General features: G+C 51.1%; 7 protein-coding genes across 7 annotated transcripts; 4 read left to right on the plus strand and 3 right to left on the minus strand.

Annotated features, from left to right (window-relative positions):
• Positions 1 to 543: 543 nt before the first annotated feature.
• Positions 544 to 3183, plus strand: N7515_001405 (acylamino-acid-releasing enzyme; the record flags this gene model as incomplete). Its single annotated transcript, XM_056662149.1, has 6 exons — positions 544 to 572; positions 628 to 1516; positions 1643 to 2103; positions 2211 to 2681; positions 2823 to 2991; positions 3061 to 3183. 6 exons carry the CDS (start codon positions 544 to 546, stop codon positions 3181 to 3183), a joined length of 2142 nt encoding a protein of 713 aa, XP_056524262.1.
• Positions 3184 to 4303: 1120 nt separating this feature from the next.
• N7515_001406 (DEAD/DEAH box helicase) lies at positions 4304 to 7596 on the minus strand (the record flags this gene model as incomplete). Its single annotated transcript, XM_056662150.1, has 8 exons — positions 4304 to 4513; positions 4573 to 4993; positions 5071 to 5517; positions 5578 to 5739; positions 5792 to 5963; positions 6019 to 6487; positions 6537 to 6719; positions 6775 to 7596. 8 exons carry the CDS (start codon positions 7594 to 7596, stop codon positions 4304 to 4306), a joined length of 2886 nt encoding a protein of 961 aa, XP_056524263.1.
• A 2944-nt stretch (positions 7597 to 10540) lies between these two features.
• N7515_001407 (DNA-binding E3 ubiquitin-protein ligase SNT2) lies at positions 10541 to 15398 on the plus strand (the record flags this gene model as incomplete). The annotated part of the gene is made up of 2 exons (XM_056662151.1): positions 10541 to 11087; positions 11143 to 15398. 2 exons carry the CDS (start codon positions 10541 to 10543, stop codon positions 15396 to 15398), a joined length of 4803 nt encoding a protein of 1600 aa, XP_056524264.1.
• Positions 15399 to 16059: 661 nt separating this feature from the next.
• N7515_001408 (NAD(P)H-quinone oxidoreductase) lies at positions 16060 to 17323 on the plus strand (the record flags this gene model as incomplete). Its single annotated transcript, XM_056662152.1, has 3 exons — positions 16060 to 16084; positions 16276 to 16634; positions 16697 to 17323. The coding sequence occupies 3 exons, from the start codon at positions 16060 to 16062 to the stop codon at positions 17321 to 17323; spliced, it is 1011 nt and encodes a 336-aa protein (XP_056524265.1).
• A 1935-nt stretch (positions 17324 to 19258) lies between these two features.
• pdeB (3',5'-cyclic-nucleotide phosphodiesterase PDE2) lies at positions 19259 to 22282 on the plus strand (the record flags this gene model as incomplete). The annotated part of the gene is made up of 2 exons (XM_056662153.1): positions 19259 to 19439; positions 19503 to 22282. The coding sequence occupies 2 exons, from the start codon at positions 19259 to 19261 to the stop codon at positions 22280 to 22282; spliced, it is 2961 nt and encodes a 986-aa protein (XP_056524266.1).
• Positions 22283 to 23205: 923 nt separating this feature from the next.
• Positions 23206 to 23822, minus strand: N7515_001410 (Rdx family protein; the record flags this gene model as incomplete). Its single annotated transcript, XM_056662154.1, has 3 exons — positions 23206 to 23372; positions 23476 to 23638; positions 23715 to 23822. The coding sequence occupies 3 exons, from the start codon at positions 23820 to 23822 to the stop codon at positions 23206 to 23208; spliced, it is 438 nt and encodes a 145-aa protein (XP_056524267.1).
• A 771-nt stretch (positions 23823 to 24593) lies between these two features.
• Positions 24594 to 25001, minus strand: N7515_001411 (guanine nucleotide-binding protein subunit gamma; the record flags this gene model as incomplete). The annotated part of the gene is made up of 3 exons (XM_056662155.1): positions 24594 to 24656; positions 24730 to 24787; positions 24850 to 25001. 3 exons carry the CDS (start codon positions 24999 to 25001, stop codon positions 24594 to 24596), a joined length of 273 nt encoding a protein of 90 aa, XP_056524268.1.
• Between the last annotated feature and the right edge of the window lie 672 nt (positions 25002 to 25673).

Below are 25673 nucleotides of genomic sequence, written 5' to 3' on the forward strand. Positions count from 1 at the left end.
CATTCGGGTTTGCATATTTGTGTTATAAAGAGATGGAATAGTGCGAAGGAAATCAAGTCAAAAAGAGGAACGATCAATTCGTATGGTACTGACGTCCGTGATGTATTTGGGAGAGAGAAGAGCGGCAGAAAAGGAGAACAAGAATAGTTATGGGTCACTTGGCAAACAATCACATGACTAATACATTTTATACGAGGCATGGAACTTCAGGAAGCACACCATTTTGATTCAGGGAGTAAGGGACCTGGACGGAGTACTAGAATTCAAAAGTAATACATTAAGAATAAGTTGTTGATGGGAATAGGCGCTGGGGATTGGGAGGGCTCTCATTGGTGGGAGATATGGAGATGAAAGGGCAGGTATTGCCAAGAATTAAGTATTTATATTGGCCAATAATATTTGATTACAAATCAACTATCTGCACTCGGAAAATATATTTTCCCACGGAGTGCAGCCTGACCCACCTAGTATTGTCATCCTGATAGACGGACCCCAGTGCCCCACAGGCCGTAGTACCCACACAAATCAATTCTCGACATCACTATGGCCATACATAGTACTCTGACCCCCGAGTAAGTTCCGATCGTCTGCTGTCCTGTACCCCTGACTGACCAACCAATCATGAAGGGCCCTACTGGAAGCGCCAATATACAGTCACCCTATCCCAAATGCGTCTGGGAATCTCGCGGTTTACACACAGCGAAAATATTCTTTTCGCTCGCACAGCGAGATTAGAGAGATTCGCGTATGGGATATGAACTCACCGCGATCCTGGGCTGTCACCGATAACCCTCGTGCAAATTATCCCGGATGGCTCGGCCACAGCGAACAGCTCATCTGGCTGGAAGCCATGGATAATGGGAACACTCGTTTTGTTGTTAGGGATAGTCGTCTTCGAAGTGCCCACTACGTTGTGGGAACTGTTCCTGGCCCAGTCAAGAACCTCAAAGTGACATCTGTTGCATTTAGTGAGGACTGTGACGATGATCTGTCTTTCGCAGTTGTTGGCCAAGCCAATACAGATGGGACACTTTTCAATCCTGATGATAACATTAGTACACATACTCCCCACCATCCACAAACTACACTCCCTGGGCGGGGTGCTCATCGCCCCAAGAGCGTCATTTGGTTCGGAGGACTGGTGCGCCCATCACAGGCTACGGAGGGTCAATATACGATGACACCTATGACGAACTTAATGGAATACTTCAAGTTCGGGGAGCTCGAATCAGATGGATCGTTCGACGACGATTCTCTGGACTTTTTCAAAGATACTTGGCATATTTTGTTTGTCGCCAAAGACCCCGAGTCCGATCAATCCACACATACAGCCTCATCATGCTACCTGTGTCCCATGATGGCTTGGACTGGATTCCCTCCACCAGATGAATGCTACCATGCTTGGCGATTCCGTGGGTTGGGAGGTACCATCTCCTCTCCCACTGTAAATGCGGGCGGAACGGTGGCTCTCTTGTGCAAGAAGGAGGATGGATATGCCGCTGACAAGAATCGAATTGTACTGGTGACGAATTTCCAGACAGGGGAGAGCAAAGAGATATTTGCGTCCGCAGATGGCACGGGATAATGGAATCTCAGTCCGTCGTCAATTTCATATTTCTCCAACGGATCCCTACTGATTCAGGTTGAGCAAGAGGGACGTCAAGTTCTCTACCAGCTCAACTTGGCGTCTTGGCCGAACCCGCCGACTCCAGCCGACTTGGAGTTATTTGACGGTCTCATGCGGTTTGGTTCGGTCATGGATGTGACACCCCTACCTGAAAAATCAAAACGGGTTCTAGTGTCCTGCGACAGCTCTGATAGCAGCAGACGCGTCATCATCCAAGATTTACCGGCCCAAGTTTCTGGCACGTCGCCACCATCACCCATCAGAGGCGAGAGTTTTGGCCTTTCAGAAAGACAAGTTGATCAAATATGGTTTCCGGGTGACGAACAGCGCCAGATCCATGCATGGGTGGTGAAGCCATCGTACTTTAAGCCGAAGCAGATATATCCCCTGCTCTATGTTATCCATGGTGGTCCGCAAGATAGCTGGAGGCAAGGCTGGGATATGCGCTGTCATCTCGCGCTTTTCGCCGAGCACGGGTATATCGTCGTAGCGCCGAATCCCACCGGAAGTACGGGCTATGGGAATCATTTCACTGATGCGATACAAGGCTCATGGGCTGGAAAGCCGTACGCAGATCTTGAAGGGGCTTTGAATATATCCGCGAGACCCTCGAATATGTCGACACCGAGCGTGCCGTGGCACTCGGTCTCGGATACGGAGGCTACATGATCAATTGGATACAAGGCAACGGCCTGGGGTGCAGGTTCAAAGCATTGATCGCCGATAATGGCACCTTCAACCTGCTCTCTCATCTATCTAACAGCACCCAGCATTCGATTTTGCATGGGCTGGGTGGACCACCTTGGCTGAATCCAGAGGCGTGGAGAAAATGGGACCCTGCACAGCACGCCGGCAACTGGAAGACGCCACTTTTACTCATTCACGGGGAACTGAATCGTCAGAGTCCTGTCTCTGACACGCTGGCTGCATTTAACACTCTAAAGTTGCAATCAGCGGAGACTGCTCTGCTCATATTTCCAGATGAGGGTTCTCGGATCCGGAGCACCGAGAATTTGCTATTATGGTATCGCACTGTGCTTGAATGGTTGGAGCAGTATACAAACTGTCAAACGTACAGAGCCCAATTGCTAACCGCATAGTAGTATTTCTCTAGCGTAGCAGGCGCTAGCTCAGGGTGGCAGATAGTATTACCCTCTTTTTCCTTCTCGTCTTGATATTCATGTTATGTCCCTAGTGAGCAACCGCAGAACAAGCGCATCGGCATGTTCAGCTATGGCAGTGGTCTGGCTAGCACTCTATTTAGTTTCCGTGTCAAGGGTGATACTTCGCGGATCGCGGAGCAGGTGCGATTGAATGAGCGCTTGGAAAGTCGCACGCCGGTCTCGCCGGAGTTCTACAACGAGGTATGCTATTTTCTTGCGGTCTGCTTCAGGGGCATACTCTCTAGCTTAGTTTGTTTCTACCATGAATAGATGTGCGACCTCCGGGAGAAAGCCTATCAGCAGAAGAACTATACCCCTGTGGGAAGCGTCGACACCCTAACTCCCGGTATATACTACCTTGTCCACGTTGACGATTCGCCCAGTTCAATTTGACCGAAGTCCCGTAGAACCCATTTGGCTGTGGGACGTGCCAAAATTCGACGCTCAAGGTTCCCGAAAATTTCGCCAGGACATGCTCACCAGTCTATCAGCTCCCTCCATACAAACATACTTCGCTCGACGAAGTGGCTTCGCACTGCGCAGAATATCCGCCATCATCGGTCCTGTGAATAGAGCCGTTGATAACCCAGCCGCTCCCCAGGAGAATCCCTTAGACTTCCGGACTATGTTCTGCTCTTTTCGTCTGTTGCCAGCACAGACGAGTGTGATGGGCGCGGTGATCTGGTCGTATTTCTGGAGGACTTCACGGAAGTTCAGGACTAAAGGCTTCTCGACCAGTCTGCTTCCTCAATTAGCCTTTCTCTCAAACCCTGTCACACTGGTATAGTTTTCAATTGGCTCACCCTTCTATCCTGATTTCCCAATCTGGGATATCTTCGTCGCGAACTTGTGGCACCGGGCCATGGTTTCGAACATAAAATAGTTCCGGGGTCGTGAGGAAGCCTTGTCCATTTAGCCTGTGTTTCTCATTGACATGAAAGTGACTTCGATACCTTCTTCGTACAGCGCCGTCAACGGCGGCTCTACATTGAATGGATAAACGCCGGTCAACCGAATCAATCGTGGATCGCGCGACACATGCTCATCCGGTGTCCCTTTATCCACATCCAGGATCTTGACTGGTCTATTCGACGGCGGCGGGAGTGGGACATTCGGCTCTCCTGGACTCGGCGAGATATCGTGCACTATGATGTGAGCATTCTTGAGCCGAATTGCTTGTAAATCATGTATAGATCGCATGGCATTACTCTCCTTGGCTCTACCATAGCTAAATTGCAGACTAACAGGTGTAGTCAACAGACAAAACATGAAGGAAACTTGGGATCACATTCTATCTACCTAGACTTACGATCAGATTCAGGGGCAGGTATGTTATCAACAGATGAGACCAACGTAAAGTATCTACATGCCACGCACCTGTGTGACGTGAGTCTCTATCGTACTCTGTCCTAAATGACAGTAGGCTTAGTTCCAATGGATCCTCTACTATGTAGATATGCAAACAAGCAAACGCTCCAAACTATGCAAATACCCAAGCCCAAGCCCAGCACATTCATTCCTCCAACTCGACCAGCATCTCCCGATCTGGAAAACCACATGTCAGTATACACCCACGCCAATTCCACTTATAAGAAGAAGAAAACATACCCCAAAGCTTATTCGCATGCGCAATAATGATCTCAGCCTTCGCCAACAACTTCGCAGCATACCTCTCCGACTCCGTTGGATAAGTATGTGTTTTCTGCGCTTTAGCAGGATTAACCTACACACATCACATTAGCAAACCAGAAAGAAAGAAAGAAAAGAAACCCCCCAACACACCATCATAAGAACAGGTACCAAATCCTTCGGCTCAGCTTCCGCCAGCGCCCTCAAATTCTTAAACCCGTTCTCTCTCAGCAACCTCGCAGTCCAACTCTTGACAAATGTAACCTGCGCCATCTCAAGCAGATCCGCGCGCGCCCCAGCCTCAAGTCTATCGCGCATGTGATCCAATACAGCAGCCATCATGCCCCAGTTCATGCGCTGGCAGAACTTGACCATGCCGGCTGCGAAGCCGTGGCATTGTTGTGCGAGGGTTTGCACTGTGCCGCGGGGGATATTGTAGCGCTTTGCTATTGTTGCGAGGGGGACTTCATTGGATAGGTCGCGGAGTTGGAAGGCTGTGTAGGCGCGGCGGTAGATGCGGGCTAGGGTTATTTCGGTTGGGGTTGATTCTCTTAGGGAGGCCCCGGTTAGGACCCTTGGAGGAGGGTTAGTAAGGCTGGGACTGGGGGTTTGGGATGGAGTGGGAAGGGTAGGGAGGTCCTGTTGACATACATCTTGTTGACGAAACCGGGGTTGACGCCGACGAATTGTAGAGCGCGGAGACCACTTTCATCGAGCCGGTCTAGTTGGTCGCGGAAGATTTGCCAGTCGATGGGTGTGTTCGATGGTGCTTGCAGGGGAGTGAACATGTAGAAGATGTGCATTTCGCCGTCCATGACAAAGGCTTGTAGGGCTCTTTTCAGTTCTTCGTGGACGAATAGGCCGTCTTCGGGTGAAAAGGCTGATGCGACGATTGCCTGGCCTAGTGGCGAGGCTTCGTAGGATTCGTCGTCTTTGAAGATTAGGAGTTCTTCATCGACTAGTTCTTGGAGAGCGAGATTCATAATGCCGTATACGAGCTTCTTGTCCAGGGAGCGGTAGAGGAGCGTGCAACGAACGTACTCTTTGATCGCCTCGCAACCGGATACCAGTCCAGTTGCTACAGCTTCCAGAATGGCTCTATGGGATGTGAGTCAACGACCGCAAAGAATAAGAAGGCAGCTGGGGAGTTAGACATACCTTTTGAGGCCTCTCTTCTCTGGTGCGAGACAGCTCTCAATGGCGGGCATGTCAGCGTCCAATAGATCGCAGACAGCCTGCATATCAGATTTCACGCAGATGAGGTAGGTTTCACCGGCGCTGTCCTTGCCTTTGCGTCCAGCACGACCACACATCTGACGACTGTTCTTGTCAGCCTTATGTTCTCCACACCTGGGGATAAGCTGGCACATACAGCATCGCCGGACCGACTAGTTCACGACCCATTCGCGCACCATTGATAATAACTCGTCTCGCCGGGAGGTTCACACCAGCAGCGAGACTGCACGTTGCCACGAGGACTTTGATCACACCTTGGTCATAAGCCTGGGCGATTAGCTCCCGCTCTTCGGTCGTCATGCCAGCATCTAAGTAGACGTCAGTAAGATCGGTCAGCTCTCTCGTGATGGACAGAGCACTCACTGTGAAACCCTGTGCCTCTGATGACTGTAGTCTCCAAATCCGGGTCCAGCCCGCAAGAGAGACTTCGCAGTTCTGCGAGGAGATCGAGTCGCTTGTTCAACTCTTCCGGCTCCGCTGGCGGCATCGCTTCGCCAATAATCGCAGCATTAATGGGACATGCATTGCGGCTACCACAAAACACTAAACATCCATATCCTGCAGTTGCAGTTTCGACTGCTAGCGCTACCATGGCATTTATAGCGGGGCTGGCGAGCTGCTTGAAAGTAGACGGCTGGATGATCCGATGGGGAGGGATGGTATCGTGTAAGGATTTAGCAGCGGTCAGCTTGGATGCTGTTTGGAACAGTTGTCTCGAAGTTGCAGCTGGGTATATTCCGTTCTCGTACACCAGATATTCTTCGATTGGAATTGGTCTATATGTAGAGATGAAGAACTTGGCATTCATCCATTGTGCTAGCATCTCGGTATTCTGGCATTTGTTAGAGCCATCCCCAAAGACTGGAAGCACCAATACTCACAGTGAGCGTGGCACTCATTCCAACGATTTGGATATCTTGCTGCAGCAACAGCAGCTTCGTGACCATCAGTTCCAAGAGATATCCTCGGTGCTCGTCATCAAGCATATGTAACTCGTCGAGAACCACGACACCCAGCTCTCCAATGCTACACTCTTCGATCGCGGTGTTTATCAACGAATTGGCCTAAGAAAAGAATATCAGGATTTTGCTGGCAACAATGATCATCAGACATGCTCACTTTCTCTATTGTACAAATGGCGATATCAGTATCGGCCCAGGTGGCCGTCGTCCGACTGCCACCAAACAACCCCGTCACCCGAATGTTTTTGTGCATCTTCTTCCATCGCCTGCGAGGGAAATTTGAATCATTCTGCTCATCATCGGCATTCTTCTCAACATCTTGGACAATACGACGCATCCATTTGAGTTTCTCCTGTACCAATGCGACATAAGGCAACACCATCAGCGCTTTTTGGCCGGGGTTCTCAATAATGCGTTTCAAAAGCAAAACATCCGCAACAAGGGACTTGCCTCCGCCCGTCGGAGCGGTATAAACCAAGTGACGTTCACCCGACAGCAGGCCCTTAGCCAACAGACACGATGCCTGCCACGGGTAGATACTCCTGACGCCGAGGGCGGCAAAGTTAGCCGTCAGGGCGGGCGGCAGGCCATACTTTGGATTAGACAGGGATAGCAGGGGATTCTGGCTGGAAGGCGGGGCAACGGGCGTACTCCTTGGAGGATCATCCGGGGATGGCTCCGGGGGAGCGCCAGCGCCGAGAATAATCTTGCTGGCGGTAACGCGCTTCACAGGGGAATTCAGCAGGTCACGGGCAGTCTCCAGCGGAGCTGACTCCACTAGGATGTCTGGATTGGCATTTTGACGAGCAAAAGTAGCTTGCTTTACGACTGGACCAGGGGTCTGTAAATCGGGAGGCTGCTCTGTGGTCTCTGTCGGGGGTCGCTTTTGTCCCGCGACGGGCGCTACGCGATACGCCTGTTGACGGGCGATATCAATGGTGGTCTGAAACCCGCGAGACTGGTGGCCTGAGGTTGACATGCCTAAAATGCGTGGCTTCCAGGCTTTTCATTGAATAAATCCAAACTTATATAAGTTATGATTTATCCAAATGTATTCACCAAAGTGGCCATATTTCTCGATTTTCGAATGTTTGATGGTTATGTTTGATGCGCTGCTGTTTCCCATGTTTGTTCTTTCCCGCGCGGATCCTTAGGCAACATTGACGGCCTCAGGCAGTAAATACGTCATCTCAGACCCTTGGATGGAACTAACCTATCTGGGCAGGGTTTTTGTCCTAGAGCCCTGGAGAACTCACTTGACGACATTGCGAGACATCGATCACTGTTTTTCAATAGTGTACAAATAAATGGCGGGATTATGACTTTTAATCTTTTATTGAATACTTCCATGCTCTCGTGCATGACTTTTTGCTGCATGTTCCGATGTGTGATGGTCTCCTTGCTCAGGGATTGCCACTCGCCGTAGATCATACCTACAAAGTTTCTATTCGAGATCGATTGCCTGGGGTATGATTGCCTAAATATAATCTTATAGCATATTGTAAAGCGCACACTGGCCAGTCTTTGAAACCCGATATCGAGCAAGGCTCGCGTGTACTGTGTGCGTCGGAGCCGAGAGGGTCGGGTGACGATCCTAAGGCTCCTAAGGCCAACAACGGTGGCTGATGATCTGCCCTGTGCGGCTAGGGGAATATCGTGGCCTCCCAACGCACATGCAGGTGGACGTGGACTTTCCTGGCAGCCTGGCTAGGGAACCATATGTTGTATCTGGACTTGAATCCCTGATTGAGCCCAAGAAACAAAGCAAGTTTTCAGTATTGGGCATCCCGAGACCCGGTACAAGATTATTGAGACCCGACCGGGGCAGGTGGAGGCGTCATAACGACTGTATCATGAGTCGCGTGTACCACATCCACCGATCTCCGATGCATTGGAGACTTGGAGTACATGTAAGATTATGCTTGGTCTTAATACCAGTGCTCACATATCCCTATTGTACGCAGTATGTCGATGGAATGACGGGCGCCAAATTTAGTTGGATCGCCATGCATCGACTGGAATGTGATATATAGTATGTCCCGTCTTGCCTGGGGAAAATGAAAATAAACGTGCGAAACACTCTGGGGCTGGAAAAGGTACAAGAGCTGGATACCAGGACAACCTGGTAAATGAAGAGAACACTGGTATAACCAATCACAAAGGTGTCAATTGTCAGGGAGATTTGAATCTGTCGTTCCTCGGAGGTCTGACCGCCGTATATCAGTTGGTCCGGACTCCGATCTCTCTTCAACCCTAAATGCACATGGTCATGGATCGGGACCTAGGAGTATAATACTAATACTATAGGTATCTAAGAATACCGAACAATCTCGTAATAGATGATTGTGTGGAATTATCCGGTCCCGTGGGTGGATTTCCAAACGGAGTAGTCCGGCACGTTATACCTAAAGAGCCCAGACTTTCACGGCAAATCATGCTCGGCCAGTTCTCGGCTGGCACCGATCGTTGAAGAAAGAGAGTGAAGCATATTACAGATGTGATGCCGATACTTGATACTTGATTTGTTCTCTTTGCATTGATGTATAGTCCTGTTATACTGTTCTATGCTCTGTTCTACCATGTATGCACGGTAAGTGATAGCCCTATACTGTGTATACTGCGAGATCCGGCAATCAGGGGATCCACTGTATTTTCCACTTTCCCGTACACTGATCATAGAAGGTGATTTTTGAAAACCCCTTTTGCCTACACTCGAGGTTCAATGTAAATGGTTGTTTGGTCACACAGGATCCAAGAGGCGGGAAAACAGAATGAATACATATGATGGTGTTGGTATGGAGTAGTAAGAGTAAACAACTCTAAAGGCAAAACGTGTATGGTAATTTTCTCCCAATATCAGAAGATGATCCTATCTTCCCTTTTTGAGAACTTGAGCTCAAACCAGACCACATACCTGAACGAACTTCCGATACTCCTGTCAGCATTCCTCTAGTATTTTCTAATCTTCTTCCTCTCTTTCTCCCCATCTCCACTTCCACTCTTTGATCTCTCTCTATATCCCTGACCATCTAGATCGAGCAAGGGGAGTAACACCCCCAGTTGGTTCTTGAGGATCCGTCATATTAACATATCGGGACTAGCACAACCTCCCGGGCTGGGGGAATCTTCGACCTTTCTTCATCTTTTTCATTTCTCTTCCTTTTCGATCATCTCTCTCTCTTCCTTTCCTCACTCGTGCCCCCTTCCCAATTATCCCCCATTCTCCCTTCCCCGTTGGGCTATATCGTCTTTTTTACCCGCTAAAACGCTTTTGACCCGCTGATCCCGACCCTTCCCTCCCCTCTAATCCTCCCCCCCCCCCCCCCCCAATCCACACTCTATCTACTTTCTTCTCTTCCTCTCCTCTCTATTCAACTTTCCTTCCCCTTCGGATTGGTTTTGTGTATTGTTTCTATCATACATTCGGCCATTCAGCCATTCAGCTGTACCTTTGATTATTCCGTAAGTGTTGTCTTTCTATATAGCTCTAGCTTCCCCCAGCTATGCCTAGTACATCTCCCCTATCAATGTTGTGTCTGCGTTGATATCTGTGCCCCGGGCCACCCCTGCAGAGAATAAGATCTGACACGGTCCACTCTTTGTCTTTCCCACTTATTTTTTTCTTATTTTCCCCCTTCGCAACTCTCTCTGTGTTCTCGGCTTTCCCATGTGGATGATCCCATATCTGCCCGTATTTTGAGATTTTCCGCCTCGTGTTACTTTTTCACCTTCCCACTCTTCCACCCCCCAATTGACGCCTGCCTACCTGCGCTTTCCCAAGGTTTCGGGTTCCCACTAATCACCGCCACAGCTTCTGGGCCTATATTCTCCACCCCGGGACTTGTTCTCTCTCTTTCATCTTAACCTTTTCTCTTCTCCCCAGTCACTTCCATCAACTTGTGGATGACTAAGGGGTTTACTCGATGACTGCCCCCAACTCTCCGGAGGCAGTGGCCGATGCGGCCAACGGCTCCGCCACCGCGTATGGCACGCGTTCGAGAGGTCGCAACGCCCCTCGGCCCAATTATGCTGAGGACCGTGATTTGGACGCGGATATCGATCCTTCCGCACCAACCTCCAAGTCAGCCAAAAGAAACAGCGGCCAGGCATTGACCAACATCGTCAACGGCGCTAATTTCGATGAGAAGACCTCGTCGGCGCAACCAAAGAAGGCCTTGACCAACGGCCACAGCGCAAATGGCTCGGCAAAAGATGCCATTCCGGGCACCTCATCATTTTCTGCCAGACCGGAAGATGCAAATAGCTCTAATTCGAGAAAACGCAAACAACCTGCCAGCACGCCAAGCTCCACGCCCACCTCTGGCAGTACCGCCAAGAAGATCTTCACCTCCCCACCAGAGGACTCCGAAGGGGGTTATTTCACCAACATGGTGAGCTTTGAAAATACAGGGCCGTATCTGCACGACGGCAAATTAATAGCTGATGATGGCACCACCTTTGCCGTTAATGGTTGGTTTCCACTCTTGTCAAATAAAAGCGATTTTGCGAAGTTAACCCTGTGCAGATCACGTCTATCTAATTTGCGAACCTCCGGGTGAGCCTTATTATTTGGCACGGATTATGGAGTTTCTTCCATCCAAGACAAAACCAGGTGGGTTCATTGAGGCCATGAGAGTCAACTGGTATTACCGCCCACGAGATATTCAACGCCACTCTCCCGACACTCGGTTTGTGTTTGCGTCAATGCACTCCGACACCTGTCCTCTTTCTTCATTACGAGGCCGATGCGACATTCGACATGTGTCGGAAATTGATGATATCAACGCCTACAAGAAGACGAGGAATTGCTTCTGGTACGATAAAATGTTTGACAGATACATCCATCGTCTCTACGATGTTATACCGACGAAAGATATCATTAATGTACCGGCCAACGTCAAAAAGGTTCTCGATGACCGCTGGAGGTTCATTCTCGTCGAACTCGGCAAGGGGAAAGAATTGACGGGTGCCGTCAAGACTTGCAAGCGATGCCGTTTGTACGCTGCACATTCCGAATCTGTCGACTGTGCCGTTTGCCACTCAACATATCACATGTACTGTGTGCGACCCGCCTTGACCAAGAAACCCGCGCGAGGCTTCGCTTGGGCCTGTGCTGCTTGCAGTCGTGCCCAGGAGCGGAAACTGGAAGCACGTAACACACCATTAAACGGCAGCATCCGAACCGACGGCGAAGATGTGATCATGGAAGAAGAGGAAGAAGATGATCACAATCACGCGAACGGTGCAGCGAATGGTACCTCCGTTAGCACACCCGCACCCGAGGAGGATTTCATGCCTCAGCCTGCAACCGCTGAACAGATCGCGCAGGCCAAAATGTGGCCTTACCGATATCTCGGCATTCATTGCCGTGTGGAGGATGCTCTCGACTACGACGATCGAATTTACCCACGCGCCAGCTCACGCCTAGGAACCCGGCACCAGGCGGTGGTTCCAGCTTGGCCAGGCCGCCCAGTGGAATACGTGAAGCCGCTCGACATGAAGAAAAAATCAAAGAAGGACGGCAAGCTGTCCAAGGATGCGCAGGCGGCATTGGAAGCCGCGAAGCGCGAGAGAGCAAATCGACCGAAATGGGTGGAAGATGAACCTGTGGGCTATATCCATCGTGGCGAGGACGAACCGGTCGCAATCAACGGAAAGCAAGCGCGCACTGCGGAGCTTCAATTCAAGATGCCCTCTTCTGACCAGATCCCGAGCCGAGGTGAAGACGATGCACCTGGGTCTCATCTAAGCGACGAAGACCGAGAGAAGTTCATCGATGACTACATGCGGCAAGCTAAGGAACTGGCACCCAGTATCGGAGTTGAGAAGTACTCCACGAACTTCCTCGACAAAGCCCTTCAATTACTCTACTCTGAGAGCTTCGACGTCCCGTCAGCCCTCGCCAAATTAAAGAAAACCAACAAGTACAAGGATCTCAAGGAGCCCCACATTCGACCGGAGGAGCTCAAGCTGTTCGAACAGGGTGTCGCCAAATATGGATCGGAATGGCGCAATATCATGAAACACGTCAAGACTGTCCATATCTATCAGATCGTCCGATTTTACTACATGTGGAAGAAGACCCCCAGCGGTCGGAAGATCTGGGGCAGTTATGAAGGTAGACGTGGAAAGAAGGAAGTCCGACGCCAAAGTGTCGTTTCATCCAAACTCGTCGACGACGTGGCCGATGATCATGATGATTCCGCCTTTGACTCCGAGAAAGCGGTTGCCCAGAAGAAGGGTTTCCATTGCAAGTTCTGTTCTACCCGTCATTCACGACAGTGGCGCCGCGCGCCCCTGGTACCACCTGGCACCGTTGTTCCATCCGAACCTTCGAACAAAAAGGACAAGGGCCCTATGCTTACAGTTTCACTCTGTCTACGCTGCGCTCTGCTGTGGCGGAAATACGGAATTCAATACGAGGATGTTGATGAGGTTGCGAAGAGGATTGCAAGCAGCGGCAACAAGTCATGGAGACGACGTATCGACGAGGAGATGCTCGCCCAACTGATTGTTGCCACCGAGACCCCCTTCGTGATCACCAATGCCACTGCTACGACAGCTACCGCCATGGGCATTCCACTGGATACAAACCCGCGACTCCTGTTGGAAGGCAAGGTGGATCCGACGAAGAAGAAGACCAAGGAGACGCCTGCGCCGTCGGCCGCGACCTCTGTGGAGCCCATGCCGAAGAAGAAAACGGCACCCGAGAAGGTTGTCGAAGCTCCACCAATTGTTCCTGACCCACCCAAGGCGAAGACTCTCCCTTGTGCCATTTGCAACCAAGTCGAACCATCCGGCGAAGAGCATCTTTCATGCCGGGACTGTCGGCTCACGGTCCATCGCAGTTGTTATGGCGTGCGGGATTCGCGTGCTGGCAACAAATGGTTGTGTGATATGTGCTCCAACGATCGCAGCCCATCCATCTCCACCAACTACACATGCGTCCTTTGCCCAGTATCATGGACCGAGCACGACCTCATGGAAACGTCCAAAAACAACCCTCGGAAGAAGACTGAACGTGACAAGGAAAAGGAGCGCATGGAGAAGGAAATGGTTGTCGAGGCCATTAAACTTTATCGTCAGCGACAGGAGGCTGCTGGCAAACCGGTTGGTCCTCGTGAACCATTGAAGCGTACTGCAGGCAACAACTGGGCCCACGTACTTTGCACCATGTGGACTCCGGAGTTGAAGTACGGGGCTGCAGAGGAGCTTGAGCCCGCGGAAGGATTTGCATCCATTCCCAAAGAGCGGTGGCGCTGGAATTGTAAGGTCTGCAAGTCAAACAAGGGCGCCTGTGTGCCCTGCAGTTCGACCGGTTGCAATGCTCACTTCCACGTGGGCTGTGCCTTCCAGGCACATTACCGCTTCGGCTTCGAAATCACACCTGTGAAGAGCTCGCGCCGCGATGGCATGCGCACCATTCGCTTGGGCGAAGATGTTGGGGTAGCGACACCTGCTGTCTACTGTCCAAACCACACAGCACCGCCTGGTCTGCATGAGATTGGCGAGCAAACCAACCAGGGCCAACTCAACGCTCTTCAGTTGTTCGCCCAGACCTACAAGCAAGCTGACCTTTCCCTCACTGGAACCGTTCGCAAAGCGGCGTGCATGCATCCATCTGTTGGATCTGCGCCACCGTCTTCCCACACTGCACATCGTCGGGCCTCGACGAGCGCTGCGTCAGCTCAGAAGGATGCTCAAAAAGTTCAACCAGCTTCGGAAGATGGACCTGAGGATCCGATGGATATCGATTCCAACAATCATGTTGCACCACGACCAGCCGCTTCTGGTGTTGAGACCCCTCGTGCATGTGCCCGTTGTGCTACCGGCTTTAGTCCCAGGTGGTGGGCTGTCGCGCGACGACCTGCCATGGCTAATGGCGCTGGATACCCTCATCATCCGCTACAAACTCCCTTCGCCCAGCAAAATGGAGATCAGGCCGAATTGGCATATGAGTGTCACAAATGCCACTTGAAGAACCCGGCGCCGCCTCCTCCACCAATTCCAGAGCCTATGCCCGATCAACGGCCCTCGCCTTACTCTGCTCAGCGTCCTATGATGCCTACTTCACGGATGCCTAGTCACGGAAACCATGCGGGTCATACATTCTTGCCACACCCCCACCCGCATCCTCCGCCTCCCCCGAACGGCATGCTTGGGCGGCCAATGCCTCCAGCTAACTCACCCAGCGGACTCCCCGGGCCAGGGTACACTGGGCCATACGAGCGTCCCACTCCCGATATGGCTCTGCGCAATGGCATGTCGCCATCGCCTTATCCCTCGGCACCACCACCTCCTCATCATCACATGAATAGCTATGCACCTCATCCCGCGGGGGCATCATCACAGCACTACGCCAGTGCTGGGCCGCCGGGACCACCACCACCCTATCCCACGCACCAAAGCCCGTATGGCCCCGTTCCGGTCCGTTCTCCGCATCTTTCACAGCCCCCTCCGCGATCGTATGCAGCCTCCGCCTCGCCTCCAATTGTGCAGGCGACGACAGTCAATCGCTCACCCCAGACCTCGCTGAGCGCTCTTAATGGGGGTCCGCCTCATCGCATGTACTCTGTCGACCGTGTGATAGGCGCTCCTTCTCACTCACCGCCAATTAGCCAGGCCCATATGGCTCCGCGGGGGCCTACCCCTCCCACACGACCGGAAGACACATCACCTTCCCTCATGGGTGGACCCAGCAGCCGGCATTCAGGGGCCGTCAACGGTACAGCCGGAACTGGGGCGAGCGCAAGCCCATCACTGAAGAATCTTCTTTCATAACGACATACCCGCACGGACGCTCATACTCGAATTGTATGATAATTACCTCCGTCCTCTTCTATTTGCTTTTACCGTGCAATTGCATATGCATGCCAAGGCACCCGATGAACAAAACGGCCCGGGTTTGGATTTCCTTTCTGCATGTCTTTTCTGTGTTTTCAGTCACCGAGACCTCGAGTCATTACGGGGAATCTGCCCAGTCGGTCACCGTCTTTCACCCTTCATTTTCTCTTTCTTTTTATCATGCTGTTTTCTGGCGTACTTGAATTACGGCTGGGAAAAGTCCGTGGAGTCTGTTATTGGTTTGGGGTTGATATGGTCGAAAATCAAGGATTGCATGGAGTAGGATTGGCCTTTATGATTGATATTACCATTACCCATTGTTTTTCAGCTAGAATTGAATAGCATTGCTATTGCCTACAGCTTTTTTTTTCTCGAATCTAAAGAGACTCGTTATCCACTCGGCTGTCCGGCATCCATCGTCAACCCCTCTTAAGCTTTCCCAGGGTGGACCTCGGAACGGGAGCTCACGGAGCTGACAAATGCCGATCGATGTTGAGATCAGGCCGACATAACAGGATTTCTTAAATATAGAACATTTCTTCTGCAAATATTTGTATAGGAACTATTCAGTGAACACTGTACATACCTATCTGTGAGGATGAGTGAAACTATGCGAGCTATCGGTAAGTGAACGCGGGGAAGAACATCCCCCCACTTGATGTCATTCACATCACAGCTGGAGATGACCAGCTGTTGGAAGCCATGATACAAGCCCAATTGCCCCTAAAATCCCCTACTTGTAGCTCCAATATTCCTATATCAATACCTCGCAGATTCTACACCCATGTCCAGAGTACCAACTAACAATTCCCAGGCATCAAAGGCGGCAAAGGCCCCGCATCGAGCCTCTTTGTCGACCAAATCACCAAGCCCACCGCCGAAGAAGGCCAGGCCGTTGTCAAGGTTCGGGCCTTCGGATTGAACCGTATGGACCTACTGCAGCGCGAGGGCCAGTACCCGCTCCCGCCCCAGGCACCCCCGACAATGGGCGTGGAGTTCTCCGGCGTGATCGAGAGCTTTGGGCCGGACGGACACGAAGACTTCAAGGTCGGCGATGAAGTCCTGGGTCTTGCCTACGGCGGCGCTTATGCCGAATACGTCGCCGTCTCGACGAAGATGCTTGTACACAAGCCGAAGGAGCTGTCATGGGAAGAGGCAGCCGGTGTGCCCGAGGTATGCATGCATCCTTCTCCCCGACCTACTGCAGTCTTACATGTGGCTAACTCCCCCCTCAGACCTGGATCACAGCCTCGCAAGCCCTATTCCTAATCGGCGACTTCCAACCTGGCCAATCTGTCCTCTGGCACGCGGGCGCCTCCTCAGTCTCGATCTCAGGAATTCAACTCGCCAAAGCCGCCGGCGCAAAAGCCATCTACGCGACAGTGGGCTCGCAAGAGAAGATTGACTTCCTAGAAAAAGAACTCGGCGTCACAAAAGCCTTCAACTACAGAACCCAAGACTGGGCCAGCGAGATCCAAACCGCGACCGGCGGCGCCGGCGTCAACCTCACAGTCGACTTCATCGGCGCCACCTATTTCCAGGGCAACCTGGACGTGGCGGCGCGCGACGGACGCGTCGTGCTCCTCGGTCTAATGGGCGGGGGCAAGTTACCTGATGGTGTTAACATCGCGCCGTTGCTGTACAAGCGGGTGCGGGTCGAGGGGAGCACACTGCGCAGTCGGGATGTGGACTATCAGCAAAAATTGAGGGATACTCTCGTTGAGCATGCTTTGCCTAAGTTTGTCGACGGGACGTTCAAGGTGTTCGTTGAGAAGGTTTTCCCGTTCGAGAAGATTGAGGAAGCGCATAAGTTGCTGGAGAGTAACACTACTAAGGGAAAGATTGTTTGCGTTTTTGAGTAAGTAGATACACGTCAAGATCTCGATGTGTGTACATACACAATTAGAGAGAATGATTGAATAGAGTGTGGCTGGTGTATAGGTTCATGCTATCAATCGCCAAGGGGATCGACAACCCCCCACCTTGCAACTTCATTCCACTTGGCACTTGCAGAATGTACGCTAAATGTTGTAACCTCAAGTACCAGGTACATGTACATTGCAGGTAACGGCATACGGGCATACACACATTTTAGAAGTACCCTGTCTCTACTCTTCTGATTGGCTGTATACACCCTTCCAATCACATGAACGCGATCAGCAACTGAACCGTGGACGCTCTGCACTCAGCAAGGGAAATTAAGTAAGCGTGCACAGCCCCCGTTCCATACTCCGACTGGAAAAACTTGGAAGGGCTGAAAGATACAAATCAACTATACTTCAATGTTGCTCTGTCTGTTACTCTGTATATGCGGATGATCACATCCTGACGGTGCCGATCGTTGTGTAGTTTCTCGTCGAATTTCTCCATGTGATAGCACGTATCTGCAGTCTGGAACATCCCTGGAAGCCCCGTGCCCCAGTGGAGACGGGTTGTTCTACTGTAATCAGCAGTCGATGAGATCACAACGGATTAATTGGTTTTTCCGCCGGTGTGGCCCCATTTTGGTCCGAACGTTTATCCACTTTTTTTTCTTTTTTTCTCTTTTTTTTTTCTCTAAGATTTTGCAGGAGGATTCATCAGGTGTGGTATTATACACAGTGTGTATTATATCGGGTGTACTTGTATGAATGTGTTCTAGGGCCTATGGTAGTATGCAGATATAGTCAAATAGACTTCTGATCTATGTGCATTTATGCCCCTCGCATATCCTCGTATCCACTTTATTATGTCAAAGAATCTGCGCTTACCTAACCCGCTGGCCTTCTAGAAGGATAGCAAAAAGGAAAAAAAAAGAGGAAAGAGGCGTCATTGGGCCCACCGGTTACGATCGGAGGCTCTGCAAGAAGTGATGAAGAGGGAGATGAGAGGAAAATAGAGAAAATGAAGAGAAGGAAGAGAAGAAACAAGACGTATTTAGAGAATTGCTAGAGATATGCTAGATAGATCATCAGCATAAAGATATACGTTAAGAATCAAAAGTACAGGCGATGTACCCCTACCAAATGCCTAAGATTACTTGAGGATCATCCCGTCCCGCCCCAAGGCCTTCTGGAAGGAGGAAAGAAGCCCCTTCCCCGTGTTCGCCCCTCCAACTGTTTTGCTCTCGACAACTTCTTGACCTTCCAACTTCTTTCTTATTGATTCTCCCTACTCTCTCTTTGTCCGATCTCACCGCTTCACGGCCATGTCCGACTGACCACCTGTTCCGATTCCTCCCTATTTCTTTGACGCTTCCCAATTGATCCCGTCCTCGACATTCCTCACGTGTTTGATTCCATCCCCGTCACTCGAATTCCAACTCCGGGGGATGAAAAGCGGGTTGCGCGCTTGAACTGCCTAGTGCGACACTCAGTCTAGACTCTCTGAGGGGTTGTCTCGGAACCTCCAGTCCACAACGCGACTCGGACAGCCTCGCTGCAGGAAACAACTCCATTGTTCAATTTCGGTGTAGAGCTTGATTGCTGGGCTCCTGCCATTCCTTTTTTGGACTTTCTTTGAGCTCATTCACTCGGCTTAATACTGGTCATCCATAACTTATCCCCCCGATTCGCCGCTCATTTTTTTTGTATTTTTTTCACCTCTCTCAACTTCGCTCGGAACGCCCACGTCACCCATACCGTTCTTCTCCACCAGGCGAAACACCACGACCCTTACCATCTGCGCCATATGCGAGTCAGGATAAATCCGATCGGCTCCTTTCCTTTCTTTCGCTCCGATTGAGTTATTGTCGGTTCTGTGATTCCGGCAACATAGCCTGATTGGGGGTTGTCATTCGCCTGTTTTATTCGAACACCATGGGGGACGGCTTAGAATGTTCGGGCGTCTATATCGACGACCGAGTGCAGTCGGAGAGATGGGTGCGCAGGAATTCCTCTGATACATCTACGATATCATCGACAGGTTCCTACTTTTCTCCCGATGACTCCGAGGGCCTGCAGGCGGATGTGGAGCACCTGCTGGATGTGTGCAAACAAGGTAGGTTCTGCAATTCTGGCCCTGCGTTTGATTTTATTGACTAATCAATCTTGATTCCTGCAGTATATCTCTGTCACAATGGATCCTCCTTTGCCTCCAAGCTCGCCGAGCTCAGCGACCGTGCGGGCAACGCGTGTAGCCCGATCTTTGCTTTTGTTGAAGTGGACTTTAGCGGCGAAGAGTCGTCCAACCTCGCTCGTCGGAAAGCCAGTCGCGCCTCGTGGACGGATGGCGCCCCTCCGTCGCCTGGTTCCATCCACCACACCTTTACGTTTTCAACGCATTTCGACGAAGCACGTGGCTTGTCACTTCTGACAGGTGTCTCGAATGATATACAAGGCCAGGAAGCCCCGAACCTAGTTATTCCCGTTGCGATATTGCGTCTGCCTGCTCACAATGCACTCAACGACAATGCTGGTGCCGGCCCTACCAGTACTCCCGGTACTCCCGGTTTCCAAGGACCTCTCACGGTGGAGCACAAGCAGATCGCCCGCTGTCTTGATGCCGGTGCTGTGGATGTTTTGGCCACTCCGCTCGATCGGTCTCGAATTCAAGGGCTGGTGGTTCATGCCTATCGTACCCATAAAGCCGCCCAGAGAGAGATGTCTCGGTTCCTTGCCCGGAGAAAGCAGCGAAAGCTTTCGTGGGTTGGTGTCCATGATGAGCAGCCGTACTCTTATCTAAGAGAAGCCATGGTTTCAAAACTCATGAAAGGGATCTGCAACCCAGAAGAGGTCATTCATGAACTGCAGGAGCGGGACCTGGATCTGGATCCTGCCCGTGTGCCTTTGATCAAAGAGAAGGTAGGCTGTTGGGATTTCTCAGCTCGTGACTTCACCGAGGATGAATTAGTCTTCGGCGCCAGTGAAATGATACAGCATGCCCTCTCTATGCCAGGATTGGAACCTTGGCGGTTAACGCCTGATGAACTGCAAGTCTTCCTTCTCGCCTGCCGCGCCGCCTACAATTCATTCGTGTTATATCACAACTTCCGCCACGCGATCGATGTACTACAATCTGTCTTTTGCTTCTTGCTGCACATTGGCGCCTTGCCTCCATATGGACCTATTGGTCAAGTCTCTGTTCCCGAGACTCCTATCACCTCCCTTCTCACCCCATTCGACTCCCTTACCCTCCTTATCTCGGCCATTGGTCACGACGTTGGTCATCCAGGTGTCAACAATTTCTTCCTTGTGAAACTCAACGCACCTCTTGCGCAACTATACAACGACAATTCCGTCCTAGAGGCATTCCATTGCGCTGCCTTCTCCCAGATCTTGCGTCGACACTGGCCGGCAGCATTCAAGGACCACCAGCTGCGAAAGCTTCTTATCAGTTCCATTTTGGCTACAGATATGGGCGTGCACCAGAAGTTTATGCAGCGGATGGGCTCGTTCCAAGAAAAGTTCGCCGAAAATAACCGCTCTGTTGAAGGCTGGAAGCCGCAAGATGTCGACATGTACAAGACCCTGGTGTGTGGCTTGTTGATAAAATGTGCCGACATCAGCAACGTGGCGCGGCCTTGGAAGGTTGCAAGAGAGTGGACGCAAGTTCTGCAGGAGGAGTTTGCCAATCAGGGTGAGATGGAAAGGGAGGTTGGGATGGAGACTGCGCTCTTCGGTGGGCCACCAGAATTAGGGAACGTCTACAAATTGGCTACTGGTCAAATCGGGTTCATGTCAATATTCGCCCTACCACTCTTTGAAGGCATATCCGATCTCTTGCCGCAGTTGCAGTTCACTACGGATCATATTCGCCACAACCAGGCACTCTGGCAGGAACTTGCCAATGAAGAACTCGAAAAGCAAGGTCTGCCGGCTGAGAAACGGGCTGAGATCACTGTCTCGCCTCGCTCTCATAGCCCTGCAGTTGAAACTCCCGGTGAAAGGCGGCTCTCCTCATCAGGGGACGTCGCACCAGACGTCACTTCGCCCATCAGTTCCGAATCTGGTGCGTACAATGAAAACACGATTGAACCAGTCGTATCGCCGGACACCAAAGGCCCCCAGATTGAGATCACAGGAACTCCTCTGCTGTCCGTGGATGAATTCCCGTCTCGAAAGTCCTCTAGCGCCGTGCCAGATCTTTCTTATTTCTCCATTCCTGGTGTACCAGAGACAGCTCGTGATTCTATCTCTACCCAGCTCCATACCCCTGTCGCAGAAGCAAGCCCTGCCACCGAGGACCCGGCTGTTCTTGCCGCCGTTTTATATGCCAACTCGGCCTTTGGTGGCACGGCTCGATCTTCAGGGACCACCGGGCGTGATCAGGCGTCTGAATCTGCCGCAAGACCAGGCAGTTCCCGGCAAGGCCTCTCACATGGGTCTCAACGTCACCATGCGCACAACAGCTCGTCTGCTCGCACTGGCTCCGTCCGGGACAGTTGCACACGCACGCAGAGCACTTACAGCAACACCATGGCTCCGACATCTCCCACGACGAATGCTTCGAGCTTCTTGGCTGTCGATAGCAGCGACGAAAAGCGGGCCTCGGGTGAGAGTGCTGTGCAAAGCGAGCTCGGGGGACCAGATGACGTTAGCACGCGTCCTAGCACCGCCGAACCGTACCCTTCCAATGTATCCGAGCCTGCGGGTGGCTGCAGTCCTGGCCGTAGCTCTGTCCTCGGTCGTGGTCAAACTCGATCTGAAGACGGTGCCACGAAACACTACCCCAGATCCCGCAGCCCGGCCCAGTCGACGAACACCGGGGACAGCACCAAGAACGAACTTCCACACGCAGACGAGCCCAACGGTCATCGCAAACTTCCTAAACGGAGGAGTCGACTTCGCCTTGCTTTCTGGAAGCGTCGCAACCATTCACACGAGGTTCAGGGAGAGACATGATTATTTCCATCCTGGTCGGTGTTCTTTGGTCTGAACCATCACCGACTGTGTATAATGCTGCGATGGTCCTACGAACATTCCATCTTGTCAATGAGGCTTGAGACCACAATATCACGCTTGGTGTTCCATAAATTCACGACGACCAGCTGAAGAGGCCGGACTTGGTCTTTTCATTACCCACCGCTTTGGCTCTCCTGGTCATGACTCACGAAGTCGATAATGATACCCTGTCTTCTTCCTAGGCTTCGACTGTTCGGGTGTCTTCCGGATACGAAAGCTTTATGGAGCTGTCCGAGCAATCCACAGCCACGAAATGAGCTCAGTTTATTTCATCCCATCCTCTCTCCTACTCTCTTAGGGCTGAGAGTCATGCGTCATGTATTCATTGCAACGGGTACAGACAGTGAGATGTATCTTGTTGCATCTTGTATCTATCATGTCTGTCTGCATCGGGTTCGCCCACTTGCTCTGTGTGATGCCCACTGTTCTTTCCTCTGGGCCCTACCTCCCCCTTAATCTCCCTTTGCATCTTTCATCCTTCTCGTTTCGGAGATAGTTTTTCATTCTATCTCGGAGTACGGTGATCAGCCGATGGCATGGTGTTACATCTCTTACAGGAGCGGGCTTTGTTTGACTCGGTATCGCGGGTATTCTATGACGGATAATTATCTTCTTCTCTCCGATCAATGTTTGACTATTGCGTTTCCTGTCTCTATCATTTACGCCCTTATCTAGACTCTTTCGCTTCGCGCGATAATGGATGTGATGTGTACAGTGCTCGATCTCTGCTCTCGTAATGTAGTGTCTTCCATTAGCCTCGGATTCATAATAGCATTGGTATCTCTATGCACAATATAACGACGAATGTAATGGGGGCCATGTTGTAGATACCTCTTGTAGTCAACTGAATGACCGCATCTCAACTACTGACAATCTTCACAGCCCTTCTTCTCCTCATCCCCCTTCACAGTCTCGACTGTCTCTATCTTCTCCGCCTGCGCCTTTTCCTTCTTCAACGCCCGATCGGTATGTCCCAAATCCCTATCAGGAGCAATAACATTCCGCACCAGCGATTTCAACGCCTTAACTTCTGCAGGGGCAGAGAGGTTAGATATCACAACTTCCACATGGTGTCGATATCAATGACACCGCAGTAGACAAGAAAGATCCAAAAAAGAAGAAAGAAAACATACCAGGAAACCCCCCATCCCTTTTCCGATCCCACAAGATCGTCTCCTCCGTCTGACTCTCGTTTATCGAATGCCAAATCGTAACTGTGAATACGCCCCCGGTAACCGGTACGAGGGCGACTTCGCCGAGGTCTGTCCCGAATGTTGAGAGGAGTTCTTGGGCGAACTGGTTTTTGTTAGTTACTTTTCTTTTCTGTAGGTGGTTTGGTGTGATCTAGCATCAAGTATCCATTAAAACATACGTATGCGGCGCGGAGCATCCACCGACACTGAGTGCAGAATTTGATAGCGATGCGGGGGAGGGTAGTTTGTAAAGACGAGACGCTTTTAGTGGGCGTAGGTTCGGCCATGGTGAGTGGTAAATGAGGTAGTGGAGATGTGAGGGTATATTTGAAGTCAGACTATTCCAATGCGAAGTGATCTCGTTCCAAGCGACCTCGGAGCGGGTGGACTCTGGAGGTTGGGTGGGGTGATGTCAGCGGGGAGATGGAGTTCCGACATAGCATATGCTACTATGTAGCTCTTGAGATTGTTGCGGGTCAATCGAATGCAGATGTACAGTACGTCTAGCCTGACCACATGATCCAAGCTGGCCCTAAACAACGGTGTAGATCGATTAGATCGGTATTGTATTGGTCATGGATGCAAATCTATGATACACGAATGGCAACCGACTCTCACGCCCGAAATGGAACATAGAAAGAGGCTTTTGAAGAACCGTAACAAGGATACAAAGGAAAGAAAAATAAAAAGAACAAGAAAAGCTGATTCCTAACAAACACATCGAGAAGGGGGAATGGTGCGATCCAGAGAAGAAGAAGAGAAGACAAGGCGCGACAAGTACGTCAAGCGCACACTGCCTGAGTTCCGAGGGACAAAGGCGGACCGGGACGATAAGGCAAACACACTGGGACTCGTATGGCCCCGGAGGCGTGGAAGGTTTCGTGCAGAACCAGCAGACGATTCTTTCAGGCCGGCATCTTTGTCCGATCGCAGTGTATTGTTCGAGGTCCAAGGGGGCGAAAATTGGTCGTGAATGGGTCCGGAATTAAGTAGAAAGGAAAGAAGGAAAACGAGAGCAAGACGTCATGGCAAACAGAAAATACCCCGTCGTGAGTGCATTACATGACGGTGCAGCAGCCTCCCTGTTGCTGGGGAGCGTAGGGGTCCTCGCGCTTGTCAACCTGAATGGGTTGTTAGTTCCGAATGCGCGCGCAATAAGCCAGAGAATAGCCAGAGAATCAGCCGGTCGCATACCTGTCCCCATACGGATGGAACCATGAAGTCGCGAGTATTATTACAGTAGCTGATGAGACTGTTCAAATATTAGTTTTCCAATTGTTCTGTTGTTTTGTTGATCTGACGAAGAGGACTCACGAGAGAGCTGCCTCGGAAACCTTGACACGCGGCCGGTCCAGATCCTCCTTTAGACGGGCATTGAGCTCGGTCAAGCGACGATATTTCAAGTCGGCGACACTCTGCTTCTTGTTCTTTCCATCACCACCGGGTCGGAGTTCGTAGGCAGGCATCGTGAATTGGGGGTCGAGCTGTGTAGGAGAGAAAGGGGGGAGAGGGGGGATTTTGGATCGGCAGTTTCCCAAGGGAGTGAGAATTAGGTTAGGGGGGGGTTCGGGTAATCAGGGGCCCGGGTTGACAATGAAATAAGAAAAATGAAGGTGAATGAGTAGGTCGAGATAGAGGAAAGAACGAGATTGGGGGGGAGTTGACAAAGGAAGGGAAAGGGTCAGATTGGATTTCCTGGGCAAAGAGAGTCCGTGGGTTTCTTTTTCTTTACGGAGTACACGTTTTACTGTACGTTGGAGAGTTGGGAGGGGAGGAAGTACCCGGTACTTCGGATTGGTCGGGGGATGTTATGATTTTATTAGTGGAGTCAGACCATCACGAGTACCCAGTACTTGGCATATTCGGACTCTCTTCTACAATGTCAGGTTCGGAATGAGATGGTTGGGATCAGAACAGAAGTATTCTTATTATTCACTAGTCAAATCAATTATGAAGACTCACTAGTTAACTAGTAAGTAGTGTCATAATGAAGGTATAGAGAGTAAACATCTGCCTGAGGCCACCACACGTGATCGCCATCGCTTAAACCCAAGTGGGAACAATTGGCGGGATCTAATTTTTTGCTTTGGCCTCACGCACACTGTGAATCTTCCCCTCGTTATCGGGTCTTTCGCGTG

This window comes from Penicillium bovifimosum (assembly GCF_028826915.1).
Source record: "Penicillium bovifimosum strain IBT 22155 chromosome Unknown utg000002l_segment0_segment0, whole genome shotgun sequence".
Classification (NCBI taxonomy): domain Eukaryota; kingdom Fungi; phylum Ascomycota; class Eurotiomycetes; order Eurotiales; family Aspergillaceae; genus Penicillium; species Penicillium bovifimosum.